This window comes from Pangasianodon hypophthalmus, chromosome 7 (assembly GCF_027358585.1).
Source record: "Pangasianodon hypophthalmus isolate fPanHyp1 chromosome 7, fPanHyp1.pri, whole genome shotgun sequence".
Lineage (NCBI taxonomy): Eukaryota > Metazoa > Chordata > Actinopteri > Siluriformes > Pangasiidae > Pangasianodon > Pangasianodon hypophthalmus.
The window spans coordinates 25,181,079-25,208,724 of record NC_069716.1 but is presented as its reverse complement, the minus strand read 5'-3'; the positions used below and the strand labels follow the sequence as shown (position 1 = coordinate 25,208,724).

General features: G+C 38.6%; 1 protein-coding gene across 4 annotated transcripts in view; it reads left to right on the top strand.

Moving 5' to 3' along the window:
- Positions 1-27,646, top strand: part of nav2b (neuron navigator 2b) — a 125,185-nt gene that overhangs the window by 17,368 nt on the left and 80,171 nt on the right. For 2 of the 4 annotated variants that reach the window (XM_034305856.2, XM_034305854.2), the window contains exons 1-7: positions 9,789-10,215; positions 17,465-17,582; positions 19,198-19,250; positions 19,691-19,763; positions 20,110-20,377; positions 22,962-23,018; positions 23,505-23,614. In XM_034305856.2, coding sequence (XP_034161747.2) covers positions 10,000-10,215; positions 17,465-17,582; positions 19,198-19,250; positions 19,691-19,763; positions 20,110-20,377; positions 22,962-23,018; positions 23,505-23,614 — 895 coding nt within the window. In that variant the 5' untranslated portion in view covers positions 9,789-9,999. Of the gene's footprint in view, positions 1-9,788; positions 10,216-17,464; positions 17,583-19,197; positions 19,251-19,690; positions 19,764-20,109; positions 20,378-22,961; positions 23,019-23,504; positions 23,615-27,646 lie in introns of those variants that run through there. The other 2 variants (XM_034305857.2, XM_034305855.2) reach the window with 2 other exon arrangements.

Here is a 27,646-nt window from a genome sequence, read left to right as displayed (position 1 = left end):
TTCTTCTTCTTCTTTTTGTCTAAAAGGAACACAGAAATGTAATTTTACTTTTATGTTGTGCTAATAAATGGTCGTGCATGTTCATCTTATGCTTTTATTATAAAAATGACATTAAACCAACACACAGTTAAATCGTTAATCAATCAAGAATTATGCCTAATACAAACTATTTTCAGCCAAAATTTCAGTAACACATCTTTTGAATCCTCCCAGCATCTTTTTTTTTTCCTTCACCCATTTCTCGGTAATAACTTGACGCATGTAGCATTCTTTGAGTTTTAGACAGAGCTCCACTGATGCCTTTGGCACTAACAGCTCTGTTGAGATAATGTATCTCTCTCTCTCTCAGTCTGCATCCTGAAGCTCTGTAGTCTGTCACTAACAGCGTTCAGCTGATCAAGAGGCCAGCATAGTGCTGGACACACGGACAGCATGTGCCAGTGGTGCTGCAGGGTTCTGTCAGATAATACACACAAGAAGAGTCTCCAACCAACCAACCAACCAGTCTTTAGTTCAGACTGTCAGAAAATCATTAAACCAAGCACAGCAGAATCTGGGTCAACCTCGACATGTCCAGTTCTAACAGAAAACATGCAAGAGAATCATTTAGGTATTACTTTTCCAACATCTTCTATATTGCTGCTGAGGATGGAAGCTAGTGGTGTAGCCAGGTCTTCATTTCAGCGGGGGAACAGGAAATCCATCCATCCATCCATCCATTTTCTGTACCTCTTATCATACACAGGGTCGCGGGGAGCCAGGAGCCTATCGCAGGAGCCTCGGGGCACAAGGCAGGGGACACCCTGGACGGGGGTGCCAGTCCATTGCAGGGCACAATCGCACACACACTCACACACCCATTCATACACTACAGACAAGAGATGCCGATCAGCCTACAACACATGTCTTTGGACTCGGGGAGGAAACTGGAGTACCCGGAGGAAACCCCTGAAACACGGGGAGAACATGCAAACTCTGAGCACACAGGGCGGAGGCGGGAATCGAACCCCCAACAAATTGTATGGAAGGAATGATCTACTGTCAATCACTCTTGCCATATTAATAACATTGCCAAACACCTGTATGGAAGTTCCACTGGAAAATATTCAAATAAGATGCTTGTAAGAGAGGGAAATGACATTTTCTTTTTCTACTCCTGCACTAAACTTGCAGTACTTCACAGGCTGTAAAAATAAGGGATGTTTGGGGGCGATTAAATATGGAATCGTAACTATGAAACAGGTGTTTGTGAAAATCCTTACAGCTACATTACTGTGCAAAAGTGTTATTTGGCACATGTATATTCAGCTGTGCCGTATGTGTGTTATGTTAACCCATGATTAAGCATCGTTTCGGGGTGGAGGGGGTTGTTCACGCCCACAGCTACGCCACTTTTTTGCTGGATGCTAGCAGGGTCAAAAAAAAAAAAAAAAAAAACGAACAGAAGAAGAATGGCATCACTGAAGATGCCTAGTCAGTTAGATCCACTAAAGTCACTATTAAACCATTAGAGACACACCATTGACTCCCATTGGAACACCAGCTAGGATTAATCACACACACAGTGTGTGTATGTGTGTTACAATATATTATCAACAAACATATATAACAATATATAAACAAAATATCAAGAGCCACTAGAGACCTCTGGTTGTCATCTGGGTCACTCTGAGGGTCTCTGAATGTGTCTATTTTTAGTTATGAACATTCAGAACCGGAAACAATTTTTTTCAGTGACGGTGTACATGTGGGGATTTATCTGTAGGTGCAGCCTGTTCCTCATCTCACACACTCTCTTGTCTGTGAGGTGCCATTGATGCTCTTTAACCAGCTCTGATTTACGTGAATGACTGGTATTCATAATCTTCATACCTCACAGATTTTTAGAGTTTAGCCTTAACTCTCCCTGTAAGCCTAGCTTAATATTTTGTAATAATGTTACTAAGATCAGAGTGATTGGTATATCAGAGTCAAGTGACGTCAAATCAGTCAGTATAGAAAGTGTTAGCATATGCTAACCTGATTTCTGAAAGGAATTTAAGTCATATTCATGACTCTTCTCTGCTAAGTCTAGCTAACATCAGCTAACCTGACAGGATTTTTGAGAGGAATTTAAGTTATTTTCTTACATTTTCACTGCTAATACTAGCCAAATATCTAATATGCTTTAACCTGACAGGACTTTTCAGAGGAATTTTTCATATTCATAAATCTTCACTGCTAAGACAAGCTATAACAAGCTAGCATATTTTAGTCTTGTTCTTACCTTATCCCTGGTAGTACTAGCCAAGTATTTAACATGTGCTAAACTAACAGGATTTCTGAGAGGTATTTAAGTGCTATTCGTAAATCTTCACTGCTAAGACTACTGAACAAGCTAACATGCTAAACTGACAGGATTCTTGAGCCGTACCTAAGTCATACTCATGAATCTTCCCTGTTACTAGCCAACCTGTTACTAGCCAACAAGCTAATGTGTGCTAACCTGAGAAGATTTCTGAGTCATATTCATAATTCTTCACTGCTAAGCCTACTCAGCAAGCTAATGTGCTAGACTGACAGGACTCCTGAGACATATATAAGTTATATTCATCCATTTCCCCTGCTAGTACTAGCCAACTATCTATTTTGTGTTAACCTGACAGAATTTCTGAGAGGAGTTTATGTTGGACAATGGGAGAATCACATTATTAATATAAACTGGTGGCTTGATGGACCATTTAACGCAAACATTTCAGCACATTTAAGTCACACATGGTTTGTTAGGTGTTTGCTGATGTACCCATTACACGTTGCTATTTTGGTTCATAACACTAATACATAAAAATGTGCTTTGCTCAGTGGGTATTTATATGGTTTACGCCACTAAACCCATTCTATTAACATCACTGGTTGGTCAAATTGATTCCACATTGCATACTGTGTTTATTTGAAGCGTCAACTTAGCAACCTACACCTACCTCCCACAGTTATCATTATGGTACGTTTTTATTACTCTATCCTTTGCCATATTTGCTCATAACGTTATTTTTACGATCTAAACTTCACTTTGTTTATTTCGAGTCTGGAGGTCTTATATGGAGGGTAGATTAAGATTTGGATCATGCAACAGTTTTGGTGTTGATGGAATCATTCTTCTGTCATGATTGGGTGGTCTAGAGGATGTGCTAAACATGGTTTTAATTATTCTGTATTTGTCAAATGTCACAGGAAATATAACATTTATATTCAGGTTGTTACTAGCCTGTTACGGGTGGCATCCAGCTGCTATGTGCCAGAGGGTCCCGGAATGGGTGCCAGGCCGAAAGTGTGCAAAGTACTGATTACCAATAGTGCGATTATAATATCAATATAGAGGCCAATGAGTGTATTCTAAAGATATGCTATGCCTACAAACTGCAGAGAGAGGACAGTAAATGAGAGTTATGTGGTTACCATGAGTTAATTAAATGCCACTGATGTTAAATATCTGTCATTCATTATTATATGGCATTCATGTCACGTTGGAATTATAGTAATTAAAAGTTTCTGACGTATAAAATCCATTCACGTCTTTAACAGACTTTTTAATGACTGCTTGAAAAGTCTGAAAGCGCACTTGACACTTGTGACATTATACACAATCACAACCTAAAAAATGGCAGTGGCTTTCACAAAAAAAATTATTTAACCCATTTTACAAATGTCTACTACAATTTTTAGTTTTCAGGGTCTATGGAAAAATTTTGCACAGGTCATTCTGTTTAGGATATCAAGAACAATTTATCATAGAACCTAATTTATGTAATTACTCTTTGTAAATCACCTGCAATACTCAAATTAGCAAATTTTGCACTCTGTTAAGTGCCTTGTATAAGTATTCACCCCCTTGAACTTTTCCAGATTTTGTAGTGTTATTGCCTGGGACTACAATGGTTACTGCTCTGACTAATCTCCTCTTTACCCGGTCATTGACTTTTCTTGGACAGCCTCCTTTAGGCAGGTGTGTCGCAGTTGTGTAATATATTTTCAGTTTGTTAAATAATTGATGTAATGGTGCTGTGCAGGATTTTCCAAATTTGGGAATTTATTTTTAACCAAACCCTGGTTGATACTTTTCTAAAACTTTGTCCCGGACTTGTTTTGATAGCTCCTTGGTTTTCATGATGCTGTTTGTTTAAGTATGTTCTCTAACAAACTCTGCAGTATTCCTGGAACAGGTGTATTCATGTTGAGATCACATGACACTTTAATTGCACACAGGTCGACTTCATTCACCTTTTTCAATTATGTGACTTTTGATGGAAACTGGTTGCACCAGAACAATTATGTGGGTTTCACTGCAATGGAGATAAATACTTACGTAGTCACAACTTTTATTATTTATTAGTAAATAATTTTGCAAACTATACTGATTTTTCCTTTCAATTCAATATAAGGGTATATTTCATGTAGATCCATGACATGTAGTCCCAATTAGGTCTATTTCACTTTTAGGTTGTAACACTACAAAATTTGGAAAAGTTCAAGGGGCTTGAAAACTTATGCAAGGCACTTGTATCTGTACAGTAAAATGGGCAAAATTTTTTTGTATATTTTGTCTCATTTCAAGTACCATCTTTATCTGGTTCTTCATAGCTTAGATAAACTTTGATGTCAGACATCATTTGAGACAGACAGCGTAGGACTTTAATGTGTAATTGAGTCTTTTAAGATATGTATACTTTAGATCAAGCAAACTTGTTAATGTTTATGGACCCCGAGAACATATCTACCATTTATTAATGCATGGTCGGTTTGACTCTCAGACTTGATTCTGACATGTTACTGAGGACAGCACTGACAGCCTGAGGTGATTTTCTCTGTGACTGGATGATACACACTTGGGAAATTACCCATGAGTGCAGTGTGTTCCACAGCTCACACACACTCTCGCCTAAAGGGCACCACTACCATCGACAGCTCTACAGCTCTGGTTTGAGCAAATCACTGGTATGGAAATGACCTGTCATATATATCATTTAAAAATAGATAAATAAGGAAAATGAATTAAAAGGCTTTCACAGCTGAAAGTTTTTTCTGTTGAGTGTGTGTGTGTGTGCTTTCACTTTTTGTTTTTTTCTCAGAATCTTGTGTAAGGCACAGTTACTAGCACAGCTCTTTCTTGAACAGCTATGCCAAGAATTAACTTTCTTCAAATGTTGCGACATCTAGTTGCTTTAAATGAAAGCTCTTTTAAAAGGTTAAAGCGGGAGGACATGATGGTTTTTGGGCACTACTCCTCAACTCAGCAGGAGTTACTGATTTCAAATCCACAGGCACCAAAAAAAACCCAACAGCAACAACAAAAAATGCTGCTTAGGCACAATTTTATCCTCCCAAAGCTCAAGAGAAGGCTATCAGGGCATGAACAAGCACTGTCTCCCTCAGGGTGCTAAAGAAAGTGTGATCAGGCACAGGAATTTGCCAACATTTTTCCTCAAATTCAGAGAAAGGAAGAAGTAATTCAGGCACATACTGTACATCATAAACACATACATCCTTCCCCTTACAATTTAAATGTGTTAACATGGATTATAAAGTGGGAGGTGAGTGCGTTCACTCACATCAATACACTGTTAGTATAAAATGTTGGAATATTTGTGAGGCAACTACGAAGAACTGTTGTATCAAATTATCTTTTTCAAAAATGATCCCGTCATTCTTCATTAGCATCCAAACTAGTGTGTTCTTCTCGACTGAAAGTAATAGGGATGATAATGCAGGACACATGGAGTCAATATCATGCATGCTGAATGTGAATTCGCCATGTGATTTTTTTGCACCCATTCATTTTTGGGGGAAAAAATGCTCAAGAGATTGTGGGGTCGAGAGGAGTGAGAACTTGTCTGAGCTGGATTCATCTTTATGCAAATTATAAGATGCAGCCTTGAAGTGATGACCATTCGTAACTTGGGAGTTTAATTAGTGTTGCCATACTGCGAATAATGGGCCACATAGATTAAAAAAAAATTAAAAAAGTTATTTATAGCAGTATCTAAGTTCTGTGTAATGTGTAACCCCAATCTGCAAAATTAGTAGAAGTTTATCAAACTGTTGCAGCTCTTCCTGAGTTTTTTCCCTCCATTTTTTACGCTAATTGGTTCACCTGCCAATTCTCATTCAGATCTCCCCTATCATATGACAACTAGCAGCCGGAGAGGGTGAAGGCTAACATGTGCTTCCCACAAGATGCGTTCCTCCAAGATGCGTTGAAACCACATAGTTTCAAACAGACTCAAAGAGCGCTATCAGCCCTCTTCCACATACATTACATGAGCTCACAGATGGCCATGATTGGCTAGTGTTGCTGTGATTGACAGGGGAGAGACAGTATTCCCCTCCCTCCCAAAAAGCCCACCCAGATTTGCTCTCTTGGTTATGAACATACGATCTCCCAACAATAGATTGAATGTTTGTCTGTTGTGCCACTCGGGAGTCCTGGTGCTCTTCCTGAATTAAAAACAAGTAGCGGCCAAACTGCAGTAAAAATTGAAATAACACATCTGCTGTTTGATAATTTGCCCATCTAGATAGCTAGGTATACAGACATACTGTAAAACCAATATATGGTATATATGTGAAATCCACACTTGCACGATTAAAAGGTGAACCTTGTGGTAGACGGACACGCTCCTTACAATACATAGCAAGCACTGCAGTCAGATTTTATTTGCATCCAGTCCGGTGTGATTGTAGCTTTAGTCATTAGAGATGGCTATAATTAATAATAATAATAATAATAATAATAATAAGTTTATTTTATATAGCGCCTTTCTGCAAACTCAAGGTCACTTTACAATATGAAAATAGATAAACATGACAGCAGACAAAGAACAAAGGAAATAAACATGAAATCCATGGCATGAGTCAGATCATACAGTCAGAGATCAGAAAAACAAGAAAGAAAAAGATGTGTTTTAAGGTGGGTTTTGAAATCCTGTAATGAAGAAAGATCACGTATGTTTTTGGGAAGAGAATTCCAGAGTGTGGGGGCAGAGATACAAAACGCTCGTCCACCAAACGATGCTAACCTGTGGCGTGGAATTAACAGTAGACCAGTATCTGAAGAGCGTAATGTGCGAACTGGGGAGTGAGTATGAATGAGATCAGAAATGTATGGGGAGGCGAGACCATGAAGTGCTTTGAAGGTGATAAGGAGAATCTTGTATTGAATACGGAAACGAATGGGTAGCCAATGAAGTCTGTGTAGGATGGGAGTAATATGAGAGGATTTCTTAGAAAAAGTGAGAACCCTAGCTGCAGAGTTGTGGATATATTGGAGCTTATTTAATGTTGTGTTTGGTAGACCATAGAAAAGAGAATTACAGTAGTCTAGTCGAGAAGTGATGAAGGCATGAACCAGTGTCTCAGCGTCATTGATATGTAAGAAGGGACGTAAATGAGCAATATTACGGAGGTGAAACATGGCAGATTTGGTGAGTGAAGAAATGTGAGGCAGGAAGGAGAGAAACATGTATCATAATTAAAACATGTATCATAACAATTTCAGTAAATGTTGAGATTTAAAGCAGATTTTAGTTTCATATGAATTCCTCAAAAAGTTGAGTCTTACTCTTCAATAATAAACTGACTAAAATTATTAAATAACGACTGACTGAAATTCGGTCAGATGAAGGCGGATTTAGGATCAGTTTGACCCTGAACTACATTTTAACTACGTTTAAATTGTTCATTTTTAATAATTATTTCACCTTGTTTTCAGAAATAGCGCTGTATGTATGAAATGCAGGAAATTTTTAGACCATATTGAAATAAATTATCCGTCTGCCTGTTCAGTTTTGCTGACTGAGAAGGCAATTGCAGATCTGATGCCCAAGGCTCATCAGGTTGTCACTTAATTTTTCCCCTAAGACACATTCTCCGCTTCACTAATGGCTCACTAATCCTGCCCACGTCTGAGTGTATGGTATGTTTCCATCCAAACAGGCAAAAGCGAATCAGATTCATATTCTGAGAAGAAGCAACAAGATGACATCATCAAAAGAGCACCAGCCAAACACATACAGTCATGGGGAGACTGGAACACACTCTTGATATAGCATCACTTATTCCATCAGCGTTTATCAGATCATCTCTTTATCCATATGCCAGCTTTCCCACCTCTGATACTTAGCCATAATTTATAGTGTCAGGATTTCTTATGTGCGAGTTTGAATATCCATCAGCAACGATGGAAATCCCTCTCAAGTCGATTTTTGACACATAAACAAGATGGCAGTGTTGGTTCCAGATCTGACTAATCCCAACCATTTTGTGCTTTTTTTTTCACCACAAAAAATGCAGTTCTTGGCTAGTGATATCGATTCAGTTCCAGCATGAAAAATGCTGCTGGTCTGGAACCAAGAACAAGTAATGTTTGATTTAGCTCACAAGATCAGTGGTGACAATTTCATCTGGCTATGCAACAGAATGCTTTGAAGTTACTTTGGATAAGGTTATAGCAGGAATACAAAAAAACGACTGTTATGACGTAAGTGATAACAGGAACTAACTTGTTTTGTAGACATTTAAAATGTAACTATAAATGGATGCATTGTTCATGATGTGTTGTTCTGGAAAGAATAAAAAATGTATTCATTAGCAAATTGCTGTGGTATGAGTGGAATAAATGACAGTGTGGCATGTGTTTATAGGAAAATAATCAGCGATGGTGTGATGCAGCCTGAAGGGCTGTTACCACTCCATCGTGTTTTATTCTTTACTTATCACACAGAGTAGTTTCCATTGAATTATAGTTGCGGTGGTGCAGCAGGTAGTAATTACGCCTCACAGCTTAAGTGTCCCAGGTTCCATCCTGCGCTGGGGTGATAGTCCGTGTGGAGTTTTGCATGTTCTCCCTGTGGGTTTTCTCCGGGTTCTATTGTTTCCACCCACTGCCCAAAAACATGCCAGTAGTTGAATTGAATATGATAAATTGCCCCAAGTGTATTTCCATGGTGCCCAACAATGGACTGGCATCCCATCCAGGGTGTATTCCCGCCTCATGCCCAGTTTTCCCAGGCTAGGCTGTGGATCCATCGTGACAAGCATAAAGTGGTTACTGAAAACGAGTGAGTGAGTGAGTGAGTGAGTGAGTATAGTACATGTTTCCATTGTACTGGAGGTTAGCTCTGCTTGCTGTTCCAATAAACCAAACCGCTCCCAAAAATGTGAGTTATGCAAAGTAAGCTGTATTAAGATAACCTGAGATGAATCTGCTCATCACTGAGAAAAGCGTAAATTACCAGGAAGGGAACCGTGATGAACCCTTTACACTCTGATGAGATTGGATCGCTATTTATACTAAAGGAAACTGAGCTACAAAATCCTACACTTGCTCAGGTTGCTCAGGTTTTTTTAATTCCTTGAAATGATTACAGACTGGTGGAAAAGGGCAGATAATAGTTGGTAAGATCTTGCTGAACAGTCTTTCATCTAACAAGTGTTGCACTTGTGACTCCAGGATTCTCACACTCTCTTTGAGTAGGGAATTCCTCTCGAGAGCTCTCTGGGATCTGAACAGATGCTGAACATTATCGTTTCAGTGTTCACGCCCTCTAATCCAGTGAGAGCAGGTGCTGCAGAGCTGTACAGAAAACACAACTAGCTGAGGAGCTCAGAGCTCAATTTAGCAGGCTGTGGTGATCGTCTTTGTAGAGGTCAGGACTGTGTGTGAAAGTGTGTGGCTTCCCTGCACCACTTCTGCGTGTGTGTGTGTGTGTGTGTGTGTGTGTGTGTGTGTGTGTGTGTGTGTGAGAGTGATTAGGCATCTAGGGGCAGTCCACTGACTCGCACCAGCTGTTGAGGCAGCACACGAATGCTCCGAGTCCCACTCCTACTCGAGTGTGTGAGCGTGTTTGTGTGTGTGTGTGTGTGTGTGTGAGTGCTTGTGCCATTGTAAAAGCACAGCACAGCTCTGCCAGTCCTGTCTGCATTTGGACAGCAGAAGACAGGACAAGCAGACAAGAGGAGAAGAAGATGCCAGCCATTTTGGTCACCCCTAAGATGAAGTCAGGATTGCCCAAGCCTGTGCACAGCGCTCTGCCCATTCCTCAGCCTCACATTCAGACACGGATGACTCAGAGCAGCGGTGCGAAGCTCACACACCACTCCAGTCTGAGGAAAAGCAGCCAGAGCACCGGCGCACCACAGAGAAAGAGCCACACGACCAACGAAACGTCTACAGATCCACAGGTTTGAGCGAAGTCATCCTCCTGCTTCTGTCTCAGAGGTTTATTCGGCTGTTTTATTACAGTGAGTGTGTGTGATGAAAGATCTGAGATTAGAAATCAGAGCAGCATGTTTTGCGTTAAAAGGCGTCAGTGCTCCTTACTTACTGCAATTTTCTCAAAAATATGGAAAAGTGCAAAAGTAAGGAGCCGTAAATGTGGTAATGGAAGCGTAAACTCAGCAGTGTGTGCTGATTAACTCACACCTGCAGGCAGTTGAGGCTTTGGTTAAGCGTTGTAAAGTTTTAATGAGGCTCTTAGGTTTGTCCTGTGTGCATGTGTGTATATTTTATTTTTAATCAAATATGACAGGTGAGGCAGCATTTCTTATAAATGTAGTGAACTTTTTCTTTAGGTTGGAGTATCAATGCAAAATCAAAGTTCATTCAATCGTAGCGTAATCCGCTTTCACATTACGGCAGTCATGTGATTTATTACAGAGTTGTAGTAATTCCATTATTTTATAGGTGGTGTAGTCTCTGACATAATTTTCTATCAAATGTTGTTTTTTCCCCCCATCTCCTAATGTCTTTCTGTGAGTTCTGTGAAGGTCAGTCTGATCATTTCAGTCCTATGCAAACTGGAGCCAGTCGTTTCCATTAAAAAGGTAAAAAATTAAGATGACTCCAGTACTCTAGGCGGCTTCAACTTTATATGTTTATATAGCATTTATGGAAGGAGTCTCCAATGTCAGCACTTTGTAAGAGTCAGAGGTTCCTTTAGTTTTCCGACAAGAGAAAGTCTTCAGGATGGATGGCTTTGTGATTTCTTAGTAACGTGACTTTTTTTTTAATAACAAACAGTTAAAAAAATGACAGGACGGTGAGGGAATGACTGTTTATAGCTACTATAACGTAAGTAATAAGAGGAACTGACTTTCGTTTTGCGGACGTTCCATAATATCAGAAACCCTGATTTTGATTATTTTCCAACAAGAGCACGCCTCAAGTGTTTTATTCCTTACTTTATTCCTCAACTGCAATCTGTGTGGTTAGTGAACACTAGTTGCGTACTTAGGAATAAAGGCCAGCGGTAGAGTGATGAATGAATCTGGGTATATTTATCACACTAAAACTATCCGTTTGCTTTTAAAAATGTAGTGAAGTAAAAATGTAAGTTGGAAGAAACCTTGCAGAAATAGCCTTAAAATACACTTGAGTACGGCAGTAAAGTATTTCTACTTTGGTACTATACACTACTGAGTGAAACTATAGTTGTGCAACTATAGCAGCTTTGGCATTGTTGAGAAACTAACGATTTTGACACAAAATTCAAATTCAGTATGATTTCAATACGGTGGTGTCTCAATGTCTTTTAATGCAGCAAAATAAACATTGCCTAAATATGCACCTCAGGTCTACCACTAATGTACCGGGAAGCCCAAGTGCTTAACACATGTATCGAATATCGGAGCTAGTACGCTAACATGCTAGCATGAGTTCTGCCTGAAAACAGTGTGTATTTGAGAAGCGTGTTCTTTTTAAACCCATGAGGAAGGAGTGTTGGTTTGATTAAGTTTTAAATGTTTATTACACCTCACGTAATATAAGCAGTATTTTATGATGGACAGTCTACTTTATTATGCAGAGTGTATTGTATTCTTCGATACGCTGATGTATCTAATTGAGAGCCTCATATCGAACAAAACAATACGATAGATTGTATCGTTACGGCCCTAATAACAGCTACTGTAATTGTACTTTACATGTGTTTACTTGTTTAAAAATCTCTTTCCTTGAATGTGTAGCGCCCTCTGGTGCCTCACTTGTTTGAAAATGGGTTCGTATTTATAAATTCGGTTTACTGTAGAACATTTAAAGAGACATGATTACGACCCACGCTGATACAGTAAGTCCTCATAACTTTAATATCAGACGACTACATGATAACAGGCTCTAGTTCAGATAAACATCTCTGTGATTCTGCAAGCAGACTTGATTTATTTTAGATGTATTTATTTAGTGTCACATTAACAGCATTTCTTATTGTACTATACTGTTATGCTATTGTATAGTCACACCACTGTGCACAAGAGTACAGTATAATGAAAGGTTATGCAAGGGTGGAAACTAAACAGATTTTTTTATCAGATTTTGTACATCACATCACGTAACCACATCGTGTTCAATGAGGCTTATTTCTTCCTCTTAAAGCCACTTGATCTTGAAAGTTTGTTTGTGCTGGATGACTAAGACCTGACTATTTTCGTGGCCACTGAATAATTTTAGTAGAAAATGTTTTTTTTTTAGGACTAGAAGAGGCAGGCCTGGTCAGATGTGATGTTCTGTCTCATTGCACACCGAGTCTACAGCTGCATTGTGTGTGTGTGTGTGTGTGTGTGAGTGCATGTGTGTTTATTTTGCCCTGTGCTCCTGCTGCAGCGAGGAACTTAGTTCTTCATGTGGTAAGGAGGATGAAACGCTACTCCGCTTGCCCTGTCATTATAGTATTACAAAACACACAAGCGCACATGGCAGTGGAGGATTTACTACAGCGCTGTATTAGTAGTGGCCCGCCACACTGCAGGTGGGCACAAGGCCATGTGGGATCCATAGTAGGGCAGGGGCATCCATAGTGGGGCTGGTATGTGGAACCAAATATCACCTGTTAACCCTTTTGAGTCCTACAGTAGGAACTTTGGATATGGGCCATGGGTTTCATTTATCAAGCTGGATATGAACTAATTTATTTGTTCAGGAGCATTTAAACATGAAATGTGGTTCATGAAAATCCAGTTAGTTCAGAACAACTTTCATATCCTATAAGAGTTGGTGTAAATTTACATACAGTATAAGGAGACTCACCAGTATGAGCATTGATTGTAAGGCTTCAATTTGTATAATTGGCATGAGGTACTGCAATTTTATATATAAATTATGTATGAAGTTTAAATAGCTTATTTATTTCAGTTGCACAAACACATTTAATGAAAATGTTGTCAAACAAATAAAGACTACACATTCAATAAGGCCAAAAAAAAAGGAGGCGCCATATAAAAAGGAGGAGGAGTTAGTATGTCTGTGTTAGCTGAAGCACTGCATTGGCTGAGCTACATTACTGGAAGATTTAGTGTATGCCATGTTCAGGATTATAGAGTTTTGTGGACGTGGCGTGAACGAGTTTAGTAATTTACAACTGATCAACATACGAGTATACGATTTATCAACATATGCAACATACGAGTATGAAAAAAATCAATGTTACTGAAACTTCTGTAATTCTGACACGAATATTTTTGTTCGAAAACATTTACACACTTTACTAAAACACTGATAACGGACGCTCTATGTGTGTAACTTGCAGGTAGACTACATCAATGTTTGAGACTCTGATTCACTACCAGTGCTGATAAAATACACAAGAACTTTTGGTACTTATGAATTATGCTTGGATCAGCTGTAGTGGAAGCTAGAAAAACAGTACAGTGAATCTAAATAGTCACTCTGTACATGTCCAGCAAATATGTGGTGGATAAAAACTGATCTATATGCAAAATGATGCAGCCACTAATGAACCAAGCAGAAGGACAAACTACAAAAGGACAAATTTGATTTGATTAAATAGGAACTGAGAAGCAAAGCAGTGGTGATCTAATCTCGCTGGAATGATTGTTGTGTGATCAGATATACTGGGAAAAAATGGGAGGCTATTAGAAATTTGCAGAATATTTTTTTTCCCATCAGTAAGCAAAAAAAAAAAAGGCAACTTTGTGTTTTCTGTGTTTTCCGTAAAGTGTTACTCATCTCAAAACTGTTGAGTAAGAGGTCTCTGTGGAACAAAAATGAGAGTTTCTTAATCTTCAGGCTGCTTCAATGGTTGGATGTGATGGGCTTGAAACTAAGGCAGAAGTCAGAGAGTATCAGAGAGAGATTTTCTTTTTTTTTTTAAATTAGGTAGCTGACATCACTCAAGTATTTCTTCCATGCCTTTACTTTTACATGGGAATTTAATGGCGAGTAAGCGGAAAAGGGTTAGTGTGAACAATAAGCTGGATTTGGAATCCTGGAAAAACCTATCAAGATGAGAAATTATTGGGAGGGCTGACGTGTTAACAGGTCTGATTTCTCCAAAAATGTGCTTAGTTATCACAAAGTGATTTAAGATAACTCCTACTAAACCTTGATTGGATTAGGATGTTTAAAATTGGCTGCTTTTAATCTGCTTTTGTCTTTTGTCACTTTAAAAATGCGTGAAGTCTATTCAATTGTGAAACACCCGCTTTTGCTTTGCAGAGACCAAATGTCTATAAAAATATATATACCATGTTGTCCAAAATTGTGGGAACTTTATGATATAAAATAAATTCTGTCTGTATCACTACACTCTGCCAGTCTCCAGTGGAAACCTGACCTATGCTCACACATGGCCTTTTATTTTCCAGCATAAACTCCGTTTGCTCTCATGTATATACTCCAACACAAACCCGTACACTATATATAGCTCTGAGTTTTGCACTTCTGTCCCCTTTTAAGCTGGCACAAGTAGCTGGAAAACTTGAGGCTGTAAAAAAGTGGTGTAGAGTTTGTTTTGGTGGGAGACGGCTTTTAAGCTCAGAGCTGCACTTTTTCAGAGCCAGTTGCTTTCCCTGTAAATAAAAGGCAATAATTTGTTAAATATCATTTCATCTGTTCTTATTGGAATGAAGTAAGTGGGATGTTTGTTAGAGTTTCCTTCATTCATGACATATTTGGACTTTAGTATAGATACCGAAAAAAAAAAAACAATAATACTACTGATGTGTGGCAACCATTTCTTTTGCTAAGGTGTTAAATATGAGCTTAGTACACTTGCAGAGCTTAAGTTTACAGGTTTGAATCCATGTGTTCACTGGTTTCTGTCCATATAAACGACACACACACACATAGCCACAACCTACCACAGGCCTAAGGCACGGATCTGGAGATTATTAGAAGCACCGCAGGGGAGAATCGATGCCAGGCCGCGGGTTTTTCTTTCAGAGGATGGGTGGAGTAGTCCAGAGCCTCAGAGCTCAGAAATAAACACTTTCCCCCCCCCACAGAGACTGACTGTGTGTGTGTGTATATTTATATATATATATATATATATATATATATATGTATATATATATATATGTATATATATATATATATATATATATGTGCTTATGTGCAATGTTAAGGGTGGAAACTCTTGAGAAACAATTGAATTAGGTAATACATTTATGTTATGTTTAGATAATAAACGTTATAACCCTAGTTATAATAATCCAGGGTCCTGTGATGGTCATAGATGGTTGTAAGTTCAAATCCTATTGATATAGTTGTTACAGTTATTACAGTTATAAGGTCACTTCAGTTTATTGGGTTTAAAATTATGTCAGTCACACTAATTTATTTTAACGTGCATCTTTTAGTGATCTAAAAATAAATGGCTTAAAAAAAGTATAAATGTTGTCAACTTGAATCTAGCTTTCATTTTAAGGATCTTAGTATGCTGACCTTGGGGCTCGTTTTCTACATTCAAAGTTTTTCCGCATATAGGCAATGTGTGTCGCAATTCCATGGCTGCATCCATGATTGAGACGGCTCTGTCTTCCGTTAGTTAAACTTGTTAGGCACGAGTATTGTGCTTCATGTCACTGAACAATAATCGATGGAGTCATGTGACTCTTTTCCTGAATGACTTATGTCTTGATATCACGTGTGGAAGTTCTAGGACTCTTGCCTGGCTCATCACTTGCCGTTGGGAGTGTCCAGCCAGCAGATCGTTTTCCTGATAAAGGAGTACACACAGACCTTGGTGTTGCAGAGAGAGTTTTCGGGACAGATGTAAAAGCAGAGAAATTGGCTGTATTCTGTGCTGTGGTCACCACCAATCAAGTTTGTTTACCGCCCACACATAAGATGGACATTTAGGCTTCTTAGATCCAGAATGGAGTGGATTGCATCTACTTGCGTTTGTTGGTGGTTAACAGTGGATTGTAATTTCAGATATGATGCAGAGATGCCTCAGTAGTGAATCATGCTCTGGAAGCAAGGTCACACTCTTTGGCAAACAGAATGACGCATTTAACTACATGGATGGACTCGATTGACTCATCGCTGTATAGACTCGAACCTCGAACGTTTCAACTTTAGTGAAGGCAGACTGTCCCAGCAGTGTATTCCTGCTTTGTGCCAAGAGTTCACAAGACAGGGTCCGGAGTCAGTGTGGCCCTGACCAGGATAAAGCTCTTACTGAAAATGAATCAATATACCATATAAGTGAATACTGGATTATCTCCATCCTGCGTCTTTGTCCATCTGTCTATCCATGTCCAATCGAGATCCTTGTGAATGTTGTAGGGTTTATATGGAAATATCACTGTAACTGGCAAAGGAATTGATTAGATTTTGGAATTGATCCAAACAGGGTCAAGGTCACAGCAAGCACAAATATCTGACAATTATTTTTAAATAGTTTCCTTCCTGTTTGTCATACAGAGATGTTACTTACATGTTCATGCTCAGGAACTCAAGGCCTATCTTTTGGCTATCTACGATTTTTGCTATCGGTCGGATCAGTCTGTCCGTACATCTCAGCACGATATCTCTAGAATGAGTTTTTTAAGGGTGTGTTGGATTTATATGGAATTATCAATGTAACCAGCGGATGAACAGATTTGATTCAGGAACTGATACAAACAGAGTCAAGGTCAAAGCAAGGTCAAATGTCAGAAGTAGTATTTCTTCAATAGTGTCCTACCTGTTTGAAGTATATTTGAAGGGTATTTGAGTCATACAAATTAGAAACAAGGAGTAGACATGTTGGCAGCGGGAGTATTCCCGTTAACGCCGCTGGCGTCAAGTTCTACTTGTTTTTATTATAGCGTGAAATAGTGTAATGTTATCACATAATAGATTATTCTAGGATTATGTCTCTTTTACCATCACATCTAGCCAGATTGTTTCTTGTCTACTTGTGTACCAGAGTACATTTTCATGTTATTTGGACAGTGTAATGAAATGGCTTAGCCACTGAAAAATGTGTCTGCCTGTGTGTGTGAAGTCATGCACTTTGAGAAATGAGTCTTCTTATTGACTGACTCCACAGGAAGGTTAATAACAATGCCAGTCTTTGGAATAGGGACTGTGGGTTGTGTTTTCTTATCCTTTTATCCCGGGTGCTTGTGATCATTTTATACCAGTCTGTTAGTCTAGAAAAGAGAGAATTACTCATGTCTGGCTGACTTTCTCTTTTTCTTGAATGGACAGATTTACACAGACTGGGCAAACCACTACCTGGCAAAGTCAGGTCATAAGCGTTTGATCAGAGACCTACAGCAGGACGTAGCGGACGGAGTACTTCTGGCTGAGATCATCCAGGTTGTAGGTAAAGAAATGGTCTGAATTTGATTTTTGTTGTTGTTGTTGTTGTTGTTGACCCGCTCAATGAATATACATCCAAATTCCATGAGTCAGATATTTGTCCTCTCAGTGCTCAGTTCATTTGCTTGCTCTGAGGAGGTTTTGATTCCACAGACACATTCATCCTGACTATTATTTTATTTAATGTAACTAACAGAGAACAGCTTCATTTGGGTGAAAACTATGCTGCTTTGATTTATTTATGAACAATTTGGTTTATTTTTGAGCACTTAAATGGGGAGTCTGGTTTGGAAGCACTACAGTCAGCATGTTATGCCTTTTATGACAATTTGACATGTTTGGTCTGATTTATAGAGCACCTTGTTACATTTAAAATGTGGCTCAAAGTCTTTTATATTTCTTTGATGGTGCAGATTTAACAATAACAAAATTAGCAAGAAACAAAGGATTAGTGTGCTAAGCTTCCTTAATTGTTTATTTATAGCACCTTTTACTCATTTATAATGTGGCTCAAAGTTCTTCATATGTTATACAGAGAACAAGGCATGTTTTTTCTTTTCTTTTCTTTTTTTTTTTTACATATATTAGATCTTCAGCATAAAAACAAAATAACATTTATGCAATTAAACACTTTTGTTAAGCGTTTAACCTTTTGGGGTGTTCAGTTAGGCAATACTTGATCTTAAAGCTCAATTTGGAACACAAAGTTCAGAGATGTTTAAAGTTTTTAACCCTTTAGGAGATTTTGAATCCATCCATCCATCCATCCAAACATCCATCCATCCAGCAATTAAGTTTTCTATTAAGATGTCAATCTAGCTATCCACCAGTCCTCTAATCTATCCTCTTTCCATTTATATATCTATACTTCAGTTTTTTCAATCCACTCTCCTATCCATCCATTTTAACTATTCATTAATCTGTTCATTTATATATTAATCCATCCCTCTATACTGTTGACCCCATAATCCTTTAATCTGTTCTTCTATCCATCAGTGCATCCACCCATCCATCCACTCACCTATCCATAAATTCATCTTCCATTTATTTATCCAACTTATTATACATTCATTAATCTGTCTATCTATCTATCTATCTATCTATCTATCTAGCTAGCTGTGCCTCCCCATCCAACAATCCATTGATCTATTCATCAATCCGTTTATTTGTTCTTCCAATTATCTATCTATCCATGCATTTGTTTACCCACTGATAGTATTTCCTTTTATCTCTATTCATTATTCCATATTTTGATCCATCCAGTCATCCATTCATCCACTGAGTTATTTGTATATCTATCAATTTTTTATCTATTCATTTGCCCATTAGTCCACCAACCCATCTATCCATCCATTTACCCACCTATCCTTACATTAATCCATGTTATGATCCATTAATCTGTCTAACAGTCTACCAATCCATCTATTCATCCACCTATTTCTTTTTCCATCCATCCATCCATCCATCCATCCATCCATCTATCCATCCATTCACTCACATACTATGTGAAGATCTTTATTTTAAAAAATCCAGTATAAATCTGCAGTGTATACATTTATACAAATTTATACAAGTTTGTCTGTCACACTAACTCACCCTGACTCTGTGTCTCATCCAAGCTAACGAGAAGATTGCTGACATAAACGGCTACCCTGAAAGCCGCTCTCAAATGGTAAGCTTTGATTTTATGCTGTCTATTTAATCCCAAAGAGGGGAATAAAACTATAACTATAAATATCCCCAGATTCTGTGATTAGATACCAATCATCTTACCATACATAGAGCTCCCTCTAAAGAGGCGGCAACGTTTAAAAGTGATCTTAACGGCCTTGGTATTAAGGACCACACAGGCATCTGTATTCCTAACGGAAAGAGGGATTTATGTTGTACTGTCACACAAACACACACTCACTCACAGTAGGAGAGGGCTAAGAAAGAGTCATAAAAGCAGAGCCGTCCCATTGAGGTCCATCTGCCCTTGACTTCAGACTGGCAGTTATAGTGTGCTATATTTTAACACACATGGCTGTATTGGTGGATGAAGCTTGCTGAGGTCTTTCTGATTGATGACTGCAGGTTCATAGCGCTTGTTTAATGGTGTGTGTGTTGCAGATTGAGAACATAGATGCCTGTCTTGGCTTTTTGGCAGCTAAAGGAGTGAATATAAAGGGACTCTGTGCTGAAGGTAAGTGGATGTGTGTGTGTGTGTGTGTGTGTGTGTGTGTGTGTGTGTGTGTGTGTGAGTGAGAGAGAGAGAGAAAAAGTCCAAAGCTTGAAAAGGTTGTGCCAGTGCTAATTTCACCATTAGAAGCTTACAGGACTTGCAGTCATGTTAATGCCTTGTTATTCAAATGCTAGTAATTAACATTAGATATATTTAAAGATGACAAACCTGCAGTAGACTGGCATCCCATCCAGTGTGTATTCCTGTGTTCTGTACAGAATAGGCTCAGGATCCACCACCAGGATAAATGAATTAATGTAGCTGCTCATCTATTGATTCCTGTATTTATTTATTTTTTTCCTCCCAGAGATCCTCAGTGGCAATCTGAAAGCCATCCTAGGCCTATTTTTCAGCCTATCACGCTACAAACAACAGCAGCAACATGCATCACTGAAGCAGGCGAACAACGAGACCCACATCCTCCAGACTGCCCGTGTCCGGAGTGCCAGTCCTGCCCAGACACACTCCCCTTGGTGCACTCCCCATGCACCCCCCTGCCCGGGCCACATCCATGAGCACGAGCAGCACAACACCACTGCATCTGTGCTCAAGACTCAAGAAGACATGCAGTCCAGGTATGTAGGGATTAAACACACTGCACAGGACCACACACACACACACACACACACACACACACACACACACACACACACTGCATTTCTATTTCAGCATTTTAGCATAAGTATCTAGCACTTATACAGCAATGTATTTTTGACTACATTGAAACTATAAAAGGAATGCGTTTACACAAGTGGGTCCTGTGAAAGGTACTGAGACTTTATGAACCTTATGACTCCAAATTAATGTATCATCTGGAGGGAACATGGGCCCATGAAGACATGTGGCCTTAGCACATTAGGACCCTTGAAACTTTTGGCTCTGTGTACATAGGGTCTTGGAAGCAGATTCTACAGTGTGGGTCCAAACACAGGTAGGCAAAGTTAAACAAGGCTAGAAGGTTAAAGTTCATGGATGAACTCTGATGTTGGCTTGACAGAGTGCGCTAGACCCGCTAAAAGAGTTAAACAATCTTATACTGTTTTGTTGTCATTGATTTTAAAATGTTTAACAGTTAAGCGTGTAGTGGCAAAAATTCTAAAAGGTTATAGGTTAAAGGTTAAAATCTTAAAAAGTATGTTTAAGATGTTAAAAACCTAACACTTTATGTTTAATGGTTAAAAGGCTTAAATGTTCAAAGATTAAAGTGTTAAAGAGAATTTAAAAAACCATTTTTAGGAGAAGAAAAAGAAGATTATGAAAAACAGTATGTTGGCCCTGTCACGCCAAGATAATTAAAATGTGAGGGAAACATGCAACAAATAAGGAAAAATAAGGAACAAGGAAATACTTTCTTAGATGGTAAACAACGATGGGTCTTAATGACGATAATGCATAGTAAGACTTTGCAACAAAACAACGACACACACAAGATCTAAAACGAATCAAGAACTAACACAGAACAGGTGAACACAATCAGACAACAGACCAATGAGAGGCCAGGGGCGGAGACAGGACCAGAACAGAAACCAAAACAAACACAAGCACATGACAATTGTTGCAGTTCAAATGGAGAAACCATGACAATTATCAGTAAAAAAAGACAAGTGTAATACAGTACAATAAATACACAGGACTGAATGTGTAACTTCACATTACACAATAACTACACTAAACAAGAGGAGTGTGAGATTGTGGAAGAGGAAGTGAATTTCACTGAGGATCATGATCATTATCAGATGGCATTATTACTATAGGCACTCAGTTATCCTGCTCATTTGGTTATATAGTAGATAAATAGTATTTGGCCAAAAGTTTGTGCACACCTGATCATCACACCCATATGTGGTTCTTCTCCAAACTGTTAGCACAAAGTTGGAGTCACAAAATTGTACAGACTGTCTTTGTATGCTGTAGCATTACAATTTCCTTTCACTGGAGCTAAGAGGACCAAACATGGTGTGTGAAGGTACGAGTGGAAGAATTCGAGTGTCCTGCACAGAGCCCTGACTTCAACCTCACTGAACACCTTTGGGATGAACTGGTACACCAGGCTTCCTCGCTCGACCTCAGTGCCTGACCTCACTAATGCTCTTGTGGGTGATTGAGCACAAATCCACACAGCCACACTCCCAAATCTAGAGGAAAGCCTTCCTAGATGAGCGGAGGTTATTATAACAGTAAAGGAAAACTACATCTGGAATGTAATGTTCAAACAGCACCTATAATTGTGATGGTCAGGTGTGCACATACTTTTGCCATATAGTGCACATGTGTCTGGCTGCTTGGAAGAACCCATCGAAAATCAACAATCACTTCCACACTCTGTATAAATAACGGCGAACAAAGTTTTAAAATATTTAAATTACCTAATAAAATTATGACGAGAAATATAGCCAACAGAACGGACTGAATTAATTCCTGAATATTTCAGCACTGATGTTTTCCTGAAGAGAGTTAAGAGATGATGATGATGAGGCTCATGTTTAAAGGCTGTGAGTGACTTTTACTCCAGGTGATGAGACAGAGACTGATGTGGTTGATGCCGATAATCAGAATGATAACTCATTTCTCATTGTAAACTCATGATTCTTTGAGAAAGTGTTACTAATGTCGCTTATGAGGTTGTAAATATCGAGGTAGCCTATCAGCTCAGGATAATATTAAATCAGGTTAAGATCATTTCAGCTGAGATAATACTGTATAGAGATTGCATCAAAGACTATTATCAAAGGCTCTTTGAATAGTTAATGATGTAAATATAAGGATTTCTAATGCATAAATATCATTTGCGCTATTTATATAAAATAAACAATATAGTAATTGAATATGTGATGGATAACACTTCTGAATCGTCTGTCAGTCTGTTGGCTATGAATAAAGGTTGATAGACATAGTAAAGGTCATTATTATAATTTGTAATCTTCTGTATTACTTGTTAAATAACAACATGTTAAATTTCACCATATGAAGGGTTTTCCCAGGCCACCACACACATACATGGTAACATTACACTTCTTATCTGCCATTGCTTTTCATTAGCTGTCGTTTCTCTTTACTAACTTCTTTTTACATAAAACTTTTTTTTTTTTCATGCTGGGTTCATCTCTTCTGATCTCTTTCTTCTCTCCCTATTTCCATCTTTATATCTCATCCATCCAGAGGCTCATCTCCGAGTAAATCTCGCAAGCTGTGTGTCGCTCCAAAAAAGTCCAATAGGTCAGCCCCACAGTGTTCAGTAAACTCCACAGTGCCAAATAATGCATGACCTCCTGCACTTGTACAAATGCTGCGTGTAAGCAAGATCTTTGGTGTGTGTGTGTGTGTGTGTGTGTCTCCACGTGACTGCTATGCTCCTGCTGTTCTTGGTACACTACCTCCCTCTAGCTGTGATGCCGTGTTACTGTAATGCCTTCAGGACCACAGAAGCATGCAAAACTTCTGAATGGCTGATTTGTTCATGTTCATATGATCAGAAGGTGACATTAAGAAATATAAAGCTGCTGAGGTTCTTGTCTATGATGAGTAAACTAGCCTTATGTCATTAGAAAGGAGTAGCCAGAAGGTTAGCATCACCAAGAGGTGATCTTGAAAAGAAAAGTAGAAGAACACAGTGTGGTTTTGTAGCTCTGAAGCTAAGGTGAGTGTGTTTGTCTGTTTGGGTTTGTGTGTCTGTGTGTGTGTGTGTGTATGTGGGTGTGTTAGACTTCCAGCTCCATCGATACAGCCGAGGAGATCCAGCAGCAGACGCAGCCAGAGCTTCATACATCGTGACGAGTCTAAAACCCCGACGTTAACCTGCTCGCAGCGCACAGGTACACAAACTCCTCCATTCAACCTCGTACTGAGTGAAATATCAATGCTTGTTTATTTTGCTCAAGCAAAAAAAATGATATTTCTAAGTGAAAAAAAAACTGAGTGTGGCATTTATAGATGAATTTGAGTTCTCCTATAATCATGTGTCAAGTTCAGGTAGGAATTCTATAAATGATACACAATATAATAGCTGCAAATTATATCACATCCCTTAGCCAACACTTTTATCCCGACCCCTCTCACTTTAGTGTCCTCACATTAGCATTCTCACTTCAGCGTTTTCACTTTAATATTCTTTGGGGTGATCACATGGACCAATGGTAGGGCTATGACAGTGGCTCATGGTATGTAGGAAAGGTTGCACTACTTATTCGTTTTTACTAGGTGACCAGTCATCCAAAAAATAGATGATTAGTTGTCTTTTCCATGGTTAAAGCAAAAAATAATTCAAGACATAGCTATTTCTAGGCTGTTTTATTTGTGCAGCAAAGAATGCGTCAAACCCCACTTTAACAACCATACACAGGTTTCTAATTACATTTCCAGCTTCAATGCTTATTATGCTGCATAAAAATAAATAGAATTGTGCAAGAAATGTGCAAAATAATGAATTTGTGTATCAGAGCGTTGTGTAAGAACGTACCAGTTCTTTAAATAGCGTAATTGGACGTACCAGTGCACTCGTATGGATAGCCCGTTGGTTCATCTGAAATTGCGGATTCTGGAACTGAGAGCGCGCAGAATGGAAGCTCATGTCCATCACAGAGTCCTCCTCAAGCCTCAGTGACCAGTCTTCCTTGGATGGAGAATGTGCCGCCCAGGAGGTTTTTCCGCCACATTCTATTCCAGCCTCGATAGCGTCCGAAAATATCTCTGGATCGGCTTCTTTGACCTGGCAAGCGCTGCTGATCTGACTCTAAATTAGTTGAGTGGGAATAGATAGTGACGTGCAAACCCGCGACTCCGAAAGTACTCTTTCTCACAATGTAGGTCATGACAGAATTCACGCTACTACAGTGCAAGGAATTTCTTAACATTTTTATTTAGCTTGAAAGAACACCTTATAACTGTAGGAGGAATTCCTTCAGGAGCATCTGGGAGTGGGATAAAAAAAAAAACAACAGCTTTGCGCACATACTTCTCCACTTCACACAAAAGTGATATATGAAAGTGTTAGCGTCACAGTTAAAAAAAAAAAGCAATAGAAAATTTAAAACAAAGAGACTTTTCCCAGTCTTACACAATGTGCAGTTGATTGTAGGATTGGCTATGTCAAGTCTGAAATATTTTCAGACAAACAAATTACATTTTGCCTGCTTTCCTCACTGTCTGCTTTGCTGTTTTATCCAGTCGACAGCTCTTGCGTTGTGTTGTTTCTAATCCCATGTGCTTTTCAGTAGCACCTTTTTGGCCCTCCATGTGAAGGCCTTGATTTGGAAATTGTGCAGTGTGTGTATGTGTGTGTGTGTGTTTGTGGTCATGACACGTGCCTCACACTTTTTAAAAAGTATTTTAAATTTCAGGGTTGTACAGAGTCACTCTTTTTTTTTTGCATTCTCTTTTTCAACATAGAAATTACAGACTGTAAATGAAGGTTGCTTTCTTGTGTGTGTGTGTGTGTGTGTGTGTGTGTGTTTGTGTGGGTGGGTGGTGTGTCAGAGAGAGCACGTTCTCTCAGCTGCAGCTGGTTGTGGTATGCACTCATTCACTGTCCTTTGATTCAGCTTTAATTAAAGAGCGAGAGAGATAAAGAAAGAGAAGAGAGAGAGAGAGAGGGGGAGAGCGGAGCTGGGATAATGAGAGCACATAATGAAAAAAAAAAAGAAGGGAGTGAATGAGGTTGGTGAATGTGCATTCATACTTTTGGATTAATTTACAGAAGGATACAATGGTGCTATAATATAAACTCAGAATTTAGCCCAAAATACAACATGCTCAGTTTCCTCTAAACTACAGAGAGGAAGCTAGCCAGTGATGTCAACCAATACACACACACACACACACGACATCACGACGGCTCTGACGCAGAGTGGACAGTTAATCATTGATTTTCCACTGCTGAATCAGGACCTGGTTTATTGTGTGTGTGTGTGTGTATGTGTGGGTGTGAGAGAGAGCACAGTGGCACGCTAAGTTTAAAAAAAGTGAAATTCAGCATGCGCCACTACCGCAGGTAAGACCACACCTGACTTCTAGCAGACTGTAAAACTCCTGCCAGGGCCTTGTGCTTGTCTTAGTTTGGATTATAGGCTTGTAAATTTCCCTGTTGAAATTATATTGGGTTTATTCCATGTCCTGAGTGATGATGTGCCTCATCTGTAATTTGGACATTTTTCACAAACCCCGAGGGTGAACCTCAAAGGCACTGTGTGCTCTTTAGCTTTTGGCTCTAAGAGCTCTAAGATGCTCCAGGTGTTCACTAACTTGCCCAGATGTGTGTGTGGAATTTAACCGTATGATTTATCTTGCAATGGACCGTTCTCAGGATTTCTTTCCTTTTATTTTATTTGGCTCACATGTATTGGCTGGAGGTTTTGTGTTCTGCAGAACGAGAACAATTTTTTTTTTTTATGAGATGTGTTTTTATGCAGTATATCTGTCTGCATCTCATCTGACCTTTTCCTTAGTAAGGAATAAAACACTTAGGGGCATGCTGTTATAGGAAAACAATCAATGACTCTGTGGTGTGATGCGGCCTGAGTTACTGTTGTCACCTCAAAGGTCATTATTTTCTTATAACAGCAAGCATTGTATTCCTTTTATACAGCAGCAAGTTGCCAACGTTTACAAATTTCCTATGTTCATAGTCATATATAATTTTTTGGAACAAATTAGTTCCTGTTGTCACTTACGCTATAACATTTGTAAACAGTCGCTTCATCACATTCTCTGGAAGTTAATAAGACAGCAAAATATGCAAATAATTTCTGAGAAAACGCAAAGCGCGAAGTCCTTCATCTTGAAGACTTTCACATGGCGGAAAAACCTCTAAGTGTTACAAAATGCTGAATGCTGAAACTAGAGACTCCTTCTGTAAACATTAAATAAACATCTCCTCAGAAAACTTCAGCATATCAATGAGTATATGTTTTTTTGTTGTTAAATAGCTATTTTTTTTAAATACATGTAGTATTAGTTTTAGTTTATGTGGAGTGCCCACCGTACAAGTCTATGAATTTGCTGTTACTATAGAAAAGATAACATATTACAGCTAGCACGTTAATATAAACCCTTGATTTGTCTTGCAGCCAGAAAATTCATTTATACCATCTGACCAATCAGATTTGATTATTCAACAGAACTGTGGTATAAATCTGATTAGCCTACATACTAATAGCATTTACAGATGAAGCGATTCAAATTGAACTTAAAGTGATTCATGCTAAAAACATTGAAAACTGAAGACTGAAATCTGTCAGAATTATGGATATGAGAATAGATTCAATGTGTTAATGGCTTCAAGTAACATTAGGAAGCAAAATCGATTGCTAGCTAATTCCCAGTTTAGGTTAGCAAAATGTTTTCTGAACGTTGTGGAGGAACTTTTGTTTTTGTTGTGGAAAAGATTTCATATACCATTTCGAGGCATTCCTATAAATGTTGCTCCAGCATGTTTAGCCTTATAAACATTAACAGTACATTTCTATAGCGTTATTGCTGCAGCTGTTTAATGACATATTCTAATTACATTTTGAAGCAGACTCATTGAATCACATTTTCAGAACATTATTTTTCTAACCTTCTTAGAATTTGTTGGATTTGTTGCATAACATTCGATGTTTCAATGTTCAACATTCAAAATTCAATGTTATTGGGAATTTTATTGTTTTTTGCCCAACATGGAATATTGCATTAGCGCAGCATAACATTGTAAACCAAACTATCATTACTTTACGCATTTTTAAAAAACAAATTTCCATAAACAATATGTTTGTAATGTCTAAACTTCTTAGAATATTACCAAATGTGCTGATAATATTCTCTGATAGCTGGTTGTGATTTATTCTCTACTTCCTTCTGATGGTTTTCTG